Raw genomic sequence first — 14,511 nt, 5'->3', positions numbered from 1 at the left:
GAGAGAAGGGCATAGGAGCAGTTCCAACTAGAGGTGATTGGGACGGATGCAATAGTCACGATAGCCGATGCACTGTTGGATGATGCAGTAGGTGAGGGTGCTGATTTGAGCATGCCGAAAACAGAGCACCAAGCTCGAGCAGTCGTACAGATTAGCTCATCGAGTCATGTGAGTGAGTATCTGAGATGGCGACTACTTCCCCCTGTTGCCAGAGGCCCTTCCATCCAGTCTCCCATGAGAGAGGACCTACAGTTAGAGGCGATATGGTCGAATAGCAAAGTTGTCGAGGTCCCTTCATTGCTAGAGGTAGGAGATCAGAGTATAGTGGCATTGGAGAAAGCAGAAAGGAGGGTACGAACGGAGGGCTCTATACCTGTAGCAGAGGAAAAGGATAAGGATATCCATTCCTGCCTCACCAACATCACAAAGAAAAGCAAGCTCCTGGTAGAGTTGGTGCTCACAGAGAGACAACAAGCAGAGGTTGGGAAAGAAGCTTGGGAAGTCGCAGAAAAGGCTCAGGAGGACATGGCCAACCGACTTGCCACCCAACAGATTGCATGGGAAATAGAGCGAACAACATTGTTAGCACAACTCGAGGGAAATAGGAGGTAGAACAACAACTTGCAGTAGTGCTACAAGAGAAGGAGTCAGCAAAGATAGCCCATGACCAAAAAGAAGCTAAATGCCAAGAGGTCACAGTAATGCTGAAGGAGGTAGTGGAAGAGAACTCCCAGATCCGAGCTGATTTAGAGGTCCGTACCTAGCAAGTGTATCAGCTGCGATGAAGCCGACCTACGCACTTAGGGACGCATCCACTTGAGTCGTCTTAGTTAATTTTTTTTTTTGTGTCATCCAGAGACGACTTTCTTTTTGGGGGGAATGATGTTGTCGGTAAACATTGTATAGCCGACGGGTAGATTAGAACCGAAAGGTTGCGTGACGGTTGAGTCACCCCTTCGGACAGATATATGTACTTGAACAGAAAGGAAACATTTGGCATCATATCAATCATATCAAATATTGTAGTATCTTCTGTATACATGCGAATAATAAGAGGAATATGTTTGTGTTACATGTTCTTGTCTATTATCTGAATGCATTAATAAACCATTTACCCTATAAGGTAAATACTACTACAATAGTTCTCCCTTAATTGCCACTCTTTCCCTTATTTATTCTTATATTTTAAATGTTTCTTAATAATAATAATGAAAATAAATTTATACATTACAGATTGCTTTGGTTGTTGTCGTGGCTCTGGTCAAGCATCTTCAAAGCTCTATTGGCTTCCCTCTCCTTCATGGTAATATGTGTATTCTTCTTGATTGCAACATGAACTCATCATATGCTAGTGCATCCTTGATAAGTTGGGCATAATCTAGATAAGATCAACATTGCCTTGATTAACATCTTTATTTCTAACTTGTATGTGTTCATTACTATCAAAATATCTATTTGAGAAGGGATCTCGTGTCACTCTTTACATAGATTCGTAATATCATATATTGACACTTCAATTTTAAGGAAAGCCTTCACAATTCCTTGCCTTTAAGTTTTCCTTGCAGGATGGTAAGATCATGCTCTAATACCACTGTAATGTCCCCTAGTTGGCCAGGCTAGGAAATCAAGACAGTTATCTCCTAATCCAGTTTACAAGCCCAACATCCTTCCAAAAATCTTTATTTCTTACTATAAATGCCTGAATATGAAGATGGTGTAGTTGATAATATTTATTTATATCACTATAGTCAAGGACTTCTTTGTTTCTATCTTAAATTAGTAACTCCAAATTGATGCCAATCACATATGTGTTCCTTATTGTATTACTTGATCTTTGATTTTCTTCTTTCTCTTTGACAATTCCAAAGCTTCAGGAGTATCTAGTGACTACTCAGGATTATATTACCAACTTAGAGTTCTTAACTAAGGATGAGAACTATTGTTGTTGAATCCAATACTTTTTGGTCTCAATAATGATCAGTGAGTTTATCAATGCAGATGTAATTGCAATACTATTTCTACCACTTTCCTTTTGAGTAGCAATCGAGGATTTGATAAGACCTGTAACATGGGCATTTGTAATTTAAGAGGTTGGTTAAATAGCTTGGAGACTATGAAATCTATTATCCCTTTTAGACTTTATTCTTCATTCTTTGATTGCCGACTCTCCCAAGCACCTGATTTTAGCATCTCTTCAATGGATTGGGATGTGGACAAATGTTGAATATCCATTTTTCCTCCAGGTTGCCAACACCTATTTATTGAATGTGAGTCTTCTAAGGTAGAATAGATAGCTCTCTATAATGTGAAAGGGTCTGATGTGTTTTAATTAGGGTATTTTATTAAAAAGAAATTTTAATCCCATTCTTATGTACGACACTTCTAAGGCCCACCATGATTGTATGTTTTCTCTATTAATCTTTTGTAAGAACTAAATATTCTAATCCTTAAATACTCTTTAGTTTATTGAATAAAGAAAGCTATCTACCTATTCACATCCAAGGGATTAATGATTTAAACTGATTAAACTGCATTCTCATGATAAGCCTTAACTACCAATTGAAAGATTTATTACCTTTGATGAAATTAATTTAACGAAATATATTACACATGATAAGTGAACGTTATCTAACTGAAATATTTCAACTACCATTTCATATAAATAGAAAAGGAAAATAATTGCATAATTTATGTAGCTGATACTGAAATAAGATACAAATGAAATGAAAATAGTAGCAAAGTTCATATCACACCATGTTAATTGAAGCACAACTCATCTAGCTTGTACAAGTCTTGTCATTGGAGGAGAGAAGAATTCACAGAGGGTTAACCTCCCAACCATGGACCTAGTGCAATCCCCAATCATTCTCAACCAAGAATGGCCCTACCCTGCACGAGACAAGGTGCGAGTACACCATCTTGTCCTGCCACCTGAGCATTGTGGTGTTAGAGATGTCAACTACATAGCCAGCTAGACTGTGGAACCCTTCGAACAAATTGTCCATCCGACTATGAGGTATCCAAACCTTAGTGATCATAGCAACATCATTTGCCACTAAACCTACCCTAGCCAGGATTTCCAAAGGACTCTATATGCCTGATCACCTATTGCTCGACTTGCAGACTTAAACCATACCCAATCCCCCCATGAGTTGACTAGATTGTAATTTCATCTTCATTCTGACACATCATTTGTTTTTTCTGCAGATTGCTCTTAAAGTCCACTTTACATGGACCAAACCACTCAACTCGGCCAATCTTGGCCATCCTTGATGATTCCTGGTGTAATCCGTCCAGCTTTCGTCATGCTTGTTAAATGAAACAACAGCACGTTCTTTTCTTTTAAGGAGTTTTCTGAATGAAGGTAAGAAACAATGATAATTTCTAAGCAATTAGACACCCCTCAACAAAGGGGGTGTGCCTTCATAATCTTAGAGGCATATGAGTTCAATGCCTCTATACTATTTAGCATACGGCTTACACAATGTTCTCCTCATCACAATACATAAGTTTTAAGAGTGATTAAAGATCAAGAAAACATAACCAGATTGTAAGACACAGCTTCATGCAAGATTGGTATGACAGATCATCATTAGTTTGTACTTGCTTGCATGCAATATTCAAGGTTGATTGGACCATAGAAACAAGAAAAGATTTATGCACAATAGTCTGCTATCGACTAAGCATTAATAACATGGAAAAGAAACTCAAGCGATACGACTTGACAAGAGGATGTGATGTAAATATCTTGTGCTTCTTACTGGCTGGGCTATAGTCTCCAATGAGTCTGAATCGTTTTGTACAGAAATAAATTGTTGAGAAGTTTATTTCTAATCGATCACTGCAGAATAGCAATAGTAATTGGATGAATTTAGAGCAAGCCGCTTATTGTCTATGATTGTTGTCTATGATTGCCAACTATATAGAAAGGCTCAGTTATTACAGTAATGAATGGGCACAAGGAGTTACGTGCATGGATAATATGCAAGGTGGCAAGGTGTTCGTTTGCAATCTTGGAAAAATATGAAAAATAAAGAAGGCCAAAAGATTAAATGGAACATAAGAGGCCGCTAGGCTATACAAGATGAATTAATTTGATTTGGTACTTGGTCTTCTCACACATTATTATAGATAATACTCATATTATCTAAGTGTACTTGTACATGTTGTTTATACACATACATATGTGTTACATTAGAATATATGTATACATATATGTACATATGCATTAAGGCATACGTATACATGTATGTACGTATGCGTTATTCCAAGGTGCATGTAAACAAATGTATATGTATAATGGAGTACTACAAATATAACTAGGTACCATAGGTATTATTTATAATATAACATATCCAACGTTAGATGCTGCATAACTCCTAGGTTCAAATATAAAGGTAACAATATTATTTCTCTTATTGTTCATATATATATATATATATATATGTATGTATGTATGTATGTATGTATGTATGTATGTATCTTTTGATTAGGCGACATAGTCAGCTCATGGTGGACACTTGCTATCATTTAGTTTGTCCTAGTGGGCTTTTTCCTTAGCCAAAAATGGTTTAGATGGACACCTGATACCTTGGTGACATGTTAATGCTCATGCCCTAATTCCTCTCCATCAATGCTCCTGCCCTTTGTTGCGCCTGCAAGGAGAAACAACAAGGTGAAAACATACTTCTAGATCATCCAATTGTATTCATATCAATAATCATATTAACCAACCATTTCTAACTCATAGGAATTCATAATGAATAACTAATATTTCCAATTCACATGAACTTATAATGAATAACCAATTTAACCAGCCATTTTCAATTCACAAGAATCTATAACGAATAATCAAATTAATCAACCATTTTCAATTTTATATGAAATCTTAACGACTATATGGAAAGTTTTAAATCTTAACAAAAAGTGGGATGTAACATCTTCCCTTTGCTCATCTTTTTCCTATTGCTGTCCATTATGTTTTTCAACATGAGACCACTTTCTTCTATTTCCTACTGCCTACTGGATTGGTTCGTAATTCTTGCTTTATATTCTCTTTATCGAAGGGTTGAGTCTTTTTGACATCGAATGGTATGTCTTTTCGTCTTTTTCTTTTCCAGTGATCTTATCCTCCCATAGTAATCAATTGATTTATAACTGAATATGTTAGTCAACGTGACTATTGATTCAAAATTCGATTATTGCCCTCACGACTAGTTGATTGCCTGGCGTGACTATTATCTTTTGGCCTCATACAATAACCGATTACCTTATTGCTATTTTGTTGGCGTCATTTTAATGTTTTGTCATAATCGTTGCATATCCTCTTTGACGGAAATATATACAACAATCTACTTGTTTTCATTGCTCGATTATTTATACTTACATTAGAGTATATACCTTTATTGGTATGTATTATAATATTTATCAGAACTTTGTACTGTGATTATATTTAATCAATACATAATTTATTTATACTATAAAGATTATATTATAATTACTCATGTATTGGTGTACTATATTATACTTTATCAACTAGTATATTATTTTCTTTCATTATTTATTCATTTTATCAAGGTAATTATTATTCTTTATGATGTTTATGTATTAATACTGTCTCATATTCTATCAATATATTATATTCCTTGGTTACCATTATAATAATTTAGGTTAATAGTTTATATTTTATTATTATTATTATTGTTATTTTTTTATTGAATTATTTACTATGTTACCCTGAGTTTCCGATATGGGGATGGCGGGGGATGGCGTGATAGGTTTCGTGGATGACAATATTTTTGACAATTTTGGGGACAGGGGGAGTGGCAAATGAGGATGGCTACATATATAGGGAAATTTTAAAATATACATTGAAATTTGCAAATATACATACCATTCATATGAAACTAAGCACAGATAATGTCATTTAAACATTATAGAATCATAACATATAACATTTGAATGCCATCTAGGAAATAATATCCGATTTTAGTACTCAATTGTCAAAATGCATATCAATATCAGTGAAGATAAATATGATAAATCTGAAAATCTAAATCTAAATATGCCTAAAGCTATACGCCCAAAGGCTAGAGGGCTGCCATAAAGTAATAAGTATCAATGTATCATAATCATGTTCATGTTCAACATAAAAAATATAACATAGAAAAATGAAGCAGATTGCTGCTCCTATTCTGCCTCTACCACATTTTGAGGGGTGGGGCCCACCTCGGCGACCTAGTAAGGAGCCTTAAAATTATTTTTTATTATTCACTTTTTAATTTTTTGCATAATTTTTTTTTAAAATTAAAAAATTAAAAATAGAAAACATTTGGGGACAGCTGGCCATACCCAGTACAGTTGGGGGATGTCTAGGTGTCCCCTTTCCGTACCGGGGACGGCCTTTTTTTTCCCAGTGGTCCCCAAGTTTTGGGGCGTCCCCTGCGGGGGACGGCTAGGGATGTCCCACACCTGTCCCCCTGTCCCCGTTTCTAAAACTCCTACTTTGTTGGGTATGATTCCCCGAGGAACATAGATTATTTATATAATGTATTACTAAGTTCTATACTAGAATAGGGACATTATACATAGTAAAACAAGTTTTTTACCCTTTGAAATAGTCTCGAGAACATGGTGGAATTCACTACCCTGTCAGGATTCCTAATCTTGACAGCATGGTAGAATCTGTACCTCTCTCAAGATTCCCAATCGCAGCAACATGGTGGAATCCACACCTCTCAAGATTCCCAATCCTGACAACCCTCAAATTCTACTCAAAATAAGATGGTCTCCAATCAAGTACAATGTCAGATCCAAGTTTTAATCAATGAAAGAAAAATTATGATGATATATCAGATTTTGAGACAAAGAAAAGAGTGAAATTCCCAGCCTTGGCATAATCGGTCAACAAACAATAGAAATCAGATCGAGTGGCATTAGTTAGAGGAAAAGCAAGTTAAAAAATATGAAAAGTAATGTAGATTAAGGATAAATAATGACAATCAGAATGAAAAATGTGAAGATGAGCCTCAACAATGAATTGAAGTCCATGAAGTATGAATTGAGAAGGTTAAAGTAAACGAATAGTAAATCAAATTCCTTTGAAATAGTCCCGAGAGCGGGGTGGAATCCACTCGCATCTCAGGTTTCCTAATCTTGACAATGTGGTGGAATCCACTCCCCTCTCAGCAGTTTTGTCTTGACAACAGCTAGATTTCCACTGTCTAGTTTTTGTCCAATTTTAGTTCTATGTTGATTTTTGCATGGAAATATGAGCATTTCAAGGCACAAACCAGAACTCATCAAATTAAGCCTGATTCGAGTGGTTTGTAAGATCAAAATTTCCATGAAAAATATGAAAGTCTAGCCTTCAAGCAAAGAAAATTCATGATCAAAGTGTAATATGGCTCCATATTTTGATGAGAAATCTTGATCAAGTTGGTTTAGCAGAAGAAAAAGTTGGATTGAAACAAATTTGGATGCAATTTCTTATCATGAAAACTTTCTAATTTCCTCATATTGTTTATACTGATCATTTTGTAAGCTTAATAAAGGTTTTCCCTCAGGGATGCTCTCTCGGACCCCTTCTTGATTTCCTTTTGTATTATTGTATTAGTCCCTATTTTGTTGTGTTATCTGGAGACGATTTTCTTTTTCGGAGGGAGGGGGTTGGGCAATTAGTGTTGTTAGTGTTTGTCGAGGGGTAGGTAGTTGGCCGACGGTTGGCACTCACACCCCCCCGACACCTCTATATATGTTGATGTACTTATCTCCAAGAGACATTATGATTGATGTGGTTGTTGTCATGATATAGAAGCTAGGTTGCACGGGTACCTTCCCCCCCCCCCTCCGGACTACGCTCTGGTTCGAACCGGTTCCAAGTTCAGGTCCGGTTTGAACTTGGTTCAACCAGGGTCCTCTTTTTGCAAGCTTGGTTCGATTTGGTTCGAACCTGGGTGAACCACGTCCAAAAAATCGAACCCAGTTTGAAACCGGGGCTATGGACGTGATTTTAAGTGTTTTATTTGCAATTTTGTATAATGTTTTGGCGTCCATGTAACCTAAAAAGGTGTTATTAATAGATAGATCACTAGATAAATTTTAATGTCCAACAAAAGGCCTAAGGGACTGCCAATGAAAGAGCAGAAATCCAGCAAACAATGGGAACACGTATCAGTGTTCGGACAAAGACAGAACAACAAACAAAGCAAAGCATAGTATAGATTCTAAAGCATTCACTTCTTAGAAGACTTTCTGAAGGAGAAGTTACACCCATCATTTCCTTGACATCTTGCCAATAAATACATCAGTACATAACCTACAAGCAAAATAAGGCAACACAGAATCAATTGATTCCCCATTTTGGGTCAACCTTCAACTTAGATTACGTGACAAATGAGTATCTCTTCCATCAAAGTCATCTGTGACTTGCATCTGGCCTTGATGATTGAGACAACTCTACACCTTATGTGTTTATATTACTTTAGCCAAACTCATCTTTTGGCCTCAGCCTTTGCTTTGAAAGCCCTTTTACAAGTTCAGTGCATCTTGATTGGCATTATTTACTCAAGACTCGAATGTTTAGTGATTTCTTTCCATCATTAACCACCTCTGAAAATCTAAGAGAAGCTAAAAACCAGGTATAAAATTGCAAAATGGAAAGATTAAACAAGATCTAAAATAAGTTCATTTTCTCAGTTTCAATAATTTAAACCAACCGACCCTTCGACCCCACCCTTTTTGAATGGACAAGGAATCGCACTACAATTCTATGGGGGGGCCTACCCCTACTATTTAAGGGTAAGGTAGTGAGTAGGAGTCAGAGATGGGTCCGACTGGGTCATTTACGATAATAGGGGAGGGGCGATAAGAAATTAAGTTAGAGCCCTTAAGCATTGCTTTGACACAATAGATTTTCATTCCATTAGCTAAACCATGAACGTGAAACAATGATACTTGAACTTGATATTTTAAATGTTTTGAATCTTTGATGTTGAAGTTGATTGAACTATGTTACTATATGATGGTATGATCACTATGATATGTTAATGTTTATGGTGTTTTAAAGTTTTTGTTGTTTAAATGTGTTTATGCTACTAGGCTACATTCTAATTTTAACTCATGCTTCATAAAAATGTATATATATATATATATATATATATATATATATTTACATGTTTTTGTACTAACGAACCCAAACGAACCCAAACCCCTTTCCAGAATTTTGTCGAACCAGCAAACCATTTCTCGAACTTCGAACTTCGAACCTAATCCGAACGGGTAACTTAGTATAGAAGTATTGCTGGTGTCATTCTGAAATACATTGCAAGCGTTTATGAAATTAATGAATATGCATATCTGAGTTCTCTTATATTACATCTGTTCTGTTACATTTACTTTACATTTTTCGTATGTGTTAAAATTTACCCTACAGGGCAAACATGCTGCAAATCTGATACAAATCTAGAAGCAAGATTGACAGCAAACTTCACCAAACTTTAGGAATAGCTTGTCAAACTTCAAACATACTTTATTAACCTCCATGCTGCCATGAACTTTGGCAATCCTCAATACACTCATAACCAAACTGCAACTTTTAAATCTGCAACCTGTCAAACTCCAAGAGAACTCTCTAAACTTGCAAAGATGACCTTGGCAGCTTGGAAAAGGATATGAACAACCCAAAACAACTGAACCATGTCCAAGCACTTGACACTATCTTCATAAAACTGAAATATCAATTAAGTCCTGCAAACTAAACAATAACCGCAAACTCAAAAAAGTGAGAAATGCCATCGCTGCCAAATCTTTCAGTACAATGATAACCTTTGGATGAGATTATTCTGTGGTATTTTTTTGACTCGTCTTATATCACCTGGTAATTCTCTAGCTCCACCCCTTAGATCACTTGGAAACTATGTTACCCTCGTTCGCCCCTAGACACTGCCGGAGCAGACTGGGTGCGAACTGGTACCTAGTCCTGGTCCAGTTCACCTGCCCAGGCAAGGTTCGAAATCCAGGTGCCTAGTTTGAACTGGCAGGCTGGAAAAGAGAACCCGGGCAAACCATGCCCAAATAGATTGAACTTGGGTGAACTTGGCACAAATTTTGACAAACTGGGCGCTGCAAACGTCAATAAAGTGACTTTTTTGGTAATTTTTATAAAGTTTTAACATCATCAACTGTAAAAGGTGGAAATGCGAGGCTTATGTTGGCTTCTAATTCTCATTTCTAATCCATTAGTTGAACTTGAAACAATGATACTTGACCTTGCTTTTATGACTTAATTTTAGTGTTTTGAATCTTTGATGTTGAACTTGAAATATATGATGGTATGATCACAATTCATGATGTTATGATTGCAAGTTTTAAAGAATATGGTGTTTTTGTTGTTTAAATCATATGATTTTATGATACTATGTGACATTCTAGTTTTGACTGATGCTTTTAGGCTTTTTAAATATGTATATATATAATTTTTACATGTTTTTTGTATGAATGAACCCAAACCCCTTTTACCGGCGAACCGGTTCCTTGAACCCGAACTCGAACCAGTTACTTAGCCTAGAAACTTTCAAGCTCCCATTATTCAATCTCCTCAGCTAGTTTATCAACCACCTGAAGATACAAGCAAAAGCCTGGCAAATTCTGTAATCTGAATAATGAAACCTGGAGCCAAGACCAAGCATACATAAAACCAATTTCAAAATTCAAATTGTGCACCAAATCACAAAACCAAGATTGGAAGGAAACTAGCCCATGAAAGAAATCATCCATTTATGGCAACTGGGATATACATTAGTGGTGTGTCATGACTCATGAGTCATTACCATTGCAACAACTTAAGATGCCCACAACATGCTAAGGTAACTTATAAAGTTTATGCCCACCAATATAGGATTTTTAATTTAGTATTTATTTGCCCAAAAATATGTAACCATGTTTGGACTATATAAATATAAATAAATAATTTTTACCTTTGTGTCGGGAAACTTTGATGTGCTATTTTGGGAAATGGGAATTTAGTATGTGATATATATGGCAAGTTGGGGACATGCCGCAAGACAACTCAAGGATGTCAATCTTCAGTTCCTGAATCCAAATCCCTAAGAGATACTATTTGGGGGACAGAAAGTGGTGCAAGTATTGATAGATGCAGCATATGTATGCGAATTTGCAATGAAATTAATTAAGGTGACCTATAGGAATCGTCGTGTGTATGCCATGAATAATGCACTCAGTGATATGTTGAGTGTGGGCAAGTGACATCTAAACAACCTCCATACTTGACATGCACTTTTTAGGACCTTCTCTAAGGATTATTTGAAACCTTTTGAGACTAAATATTCCTCATGCTTCATTCTCTTGGAGATGATGCTTGAGTTGCAAGACACATTGCAACTATTAGTCATGATACTAGAATGGAAGTGACAGCGGGTTTGATTTCAGAGCAAGGGGGAGGGTGAGACTGTCTTCTGAATTATTAGATATGGGGATGTAAATAGACGTAGCCTTGGAGAGGTGTATCAGTGTGTTGAGAATGTGCTTGGTGAAATGTGGAAGACTGGTTTATAATTGTCGTGTATTCCCGTGTCTTTGTTTCTGCACATCCTTGGAACTGGAGATGGTATCCATATCCATTTGATTTATTTGTTTTGAAACTGGGCTTTGATGCAGTCAGGCACTACTGGTTCTTAGGAAATATTTAAGATTCAGTGAGCATTAGTGTTCTAGGTGATTCTAGTTTCCTTTAAATCCTATTTTTACTTATTGGTGAGTTTGTACTTTGTAGAAGCTGCATTGGATACAGGAGAGTGCACTGTTGTTTTCATCGTCTTTGGGCAAATCCTAGAGTATTTATATGTTCTGCATATTGATTGCAGGTTTTCATTATAAAATTTAAATATACGAATTCTTGTTTCTGGATATGATTTTGTTAAACAAGTGGATAAGTATCACCCTCTATTATTGAAATGATTATCTATTGGACTTTTACAGTGGCAACAGCAAAATCTTCTTGAGAGCCATGGGTTTGACTGGTTAAAGGTAAGATTAAATATTTCTGCTCATTTGGCAATGTATTTGTTGTCAAACCTCAAAATTTATGCTTGATTGTTATAGATAAAATGTTTTTTGCAGGCTATCGGTTGCAAAACTATATTCCTAGTCAAATCTTTTATATCATTCATTTGTTCTGATTTTGACCATTGATTATGGTTGGAGAAACCCAGTTGTTTTCTGAAATAGATTTTTGTGTATGCAGCTTGGTAAACCACTGCACGTAGAAGTTCAGGACTATAAGCTTCTATGTTTGGCTCAAGTAACATCACTTAATAAGAAGATGCTAATGATAGGAGTTCTGGGAGAGTGGTGGATTTTGTATTCTTCAACGTCAAGATTTAATTTTGGTCCTTTCTCTGTTACATCTCCATTTGCATGAAATTTTAAGTAAGTAGCATTTGCCTGGAATTTCGGTTTTATCATGAAGAAAGAAGATATGTTGAAGTCTATAATAGTGGAGCTGATTTAGTAGTTCCACAATGTACGGTTTTGGAACTACAAGTGTGTTCACATGAGATCAGAGATGGAGGGTCAAGTAAGAATCACTTTGATAACCTGTGTAATTCTAGGGCCTTAGATTTCTTTGTTTGGAATTGTATACTTCATTATTGAGGATGTTGAAGCATTTGTCTTCCCCTGCCTAATTAATACCTAAAAGCTTAAAACGTTAAACAGCTGCATAGCTTCATCAACACAATTAAAGGGCAGTTGACTAAATATGATATCTTGACATTAGGAGTGAGGGAGGACATACCCACAACAATCCAAGAACATGAGAGATATTTTGCTCCAGTTTCGTTCGAAAAGCTATTAATTATGAAACATGTGCAGTCTTCTCATGATTGAAATGCTTTCAAGTTTAGCAGTATCCATGGACCTTTTTGATGCCAAAATACTCAAATTGAAGGTAATATTATCAGAAATGGGTAAATGATAACCTTGGACTTCCCAGTATACTTGATCTTGTTGGTATGTTTGAGGTCTCACGAAGGCATTGTAATGTCTCTATTCAAGTGATTTTCAATCTTTGGAACATCTGCTAGATCAAATTATTGGTTAAATAATCTGTATGTACTATAAACCCAAGTAGTTCTTATTTTTGGAAGGCAAGCTGGTGTATATCTTGCACTTTTTCACCAAATTTGGTAACTGCATTTCTTATGCACTTGAATGTATACTGTGGTGTTCAAAAGCTGAGCAGTAGTAATTTTCATTGATGCCTAATGCTACAGAAATGTTTTACCACCCCTTACAACACACTAACCCATAAGTTATAATGTTTGAAGGTAACTTTGAATCGATAAATCCTAGAAGCTGGATGGCCATTTTCATAGATAGTTTATGCATAGAAAGTAGACTACAAAGAAAAAAGAAAATAATCATGATCAAGTCAGATTCAGCAGCAACTACAATATCCAGTCACGAGTATAGAAGGAAGTTCAACAATCAAACATTTGTTTTCAAAACATAGACCAAGGAATTCTATCATAGAGTAAAGGCATCGAAGATTTTTCAAAGTTGTATTTTAATTATTTTGAAAGAGAAGCCTTCATTGATTACTGAGTCTTAACTCTTGTAATTATCATGATTAAACAAACAAAAAATCAAAGTAACGAGACCAAGACCCGACCCGGACTCGGGAAGGGTAAATCGACTCCTGACCTGGCCCAGACTCACTTGCAACTCGACAAAGTGACAAAATCCTTGAAATTTAGAGATTTTTAGGATTTAAAGAAATTCCATGCACCCATTATTGAATATAGCTTAAAGACACAATAACATCATGAAATAGAAGGTAATTTAATCACATATATAGCATACATCGATTACATAAGTACAAAGGTAAATTTTAGATGTATTAAAAAAATTTTGAAAACAAAAAATTAAAAGTCAGACGAGTTAGATGAGTTAGCTGAGTCAGCCAACCGAGTCAGTCGAGTTGGGCGAGTCACCGCAGTTGACCCACCAAGTCAAGGTCACATGTCATTTTGACCCGGCCAAGGCAACTCAACTTCCCGACCCGGATGACCCCCTAGACTTGCGGCAAGTCTTGTTGCTATGGAAAAAATTGAAGAATTGTAAAAGGATTTTTCTGTGATAGAGAGCATGGGTTCTTGCTCTGCAAATGCCCGTGCTGCAAGTTCAAATGACGCTCATGGTGCCTTGCCTACTATCAACATGCCTTCCAATGGGGCATTTCCTATTGTTTGCTTCTCTGCAATCAGTGACCTTGGTGATCGTAGAGGATATGTGTTGCTTCAGTTGTTCCCTTTCTTCCTATTGACGTTTCCTTAGTGTTTGGTGTGGCTTCCATTGGTGTTGATGTGGTGTTGGATGATGTGGGGTAAAAGTCCATGTCTGCTTTTGCAGTGTTGATGTCAGTTTTTGGTGCTCCATTTGCAACAATGTTTGTGACTGGGGCTGGGTCCTTGACTTTTGCTGCCAGGTTTG

At 36.3% G+C, this 14,511-nt stretch overlaps 1 protein-coding gene across 2 annotated transcripts in view; it reads left to right on the top strand.

Moving 5' to 3' along the window:
* LOC149561315 (uncharacterized) overlaps positions 1–13,201 on the top strand; it is a 126,444-nt gene extending 113,243 nt beyond the window's left edge. The window contains exons 5-6 of one of the 2 annotated variants that reach the window (XM_089825081.1): positions 11,998–12,045; positions 12,263–13,201. In XM_089825081.1, coding sequence (XP_089681207.1) covers positions 11,998–12,045; positions 12,263–12,439 — 225 coding nt within the window. In that variant the 3' untranslated portion in view covers positions 12,440–13,201. The remainder of the gene's footprint in view (positions 1–11,997; positions 12,046–12,262) is intronic. The other variant, XM_089825082.1, reaches the window with a different exon arrangement.
* Positions 13,202–14,511: the final 1,310 nt, after the last annotated feature.

Source organism: Cupressus sempervirens, chromosome 4, assembly GCF_028749045.1.
Source record: "Cupressus sempervirens isolate cs-2001-9-10 chromosome 4, ASM2874904v1, whole genome shotgun sequence".
NCBI classification, from domain to species: Eukaryota; Viridiplantae; Streptophyta; class Pinopsida; order Cupressales; family Cupressaceae; genus Cupressus; species Cupressus sempervirens.
Note: the sequence above shows the minus strand (reverse complement) of the source record. Positions and strands in the feature narration are given on the sequence as shown.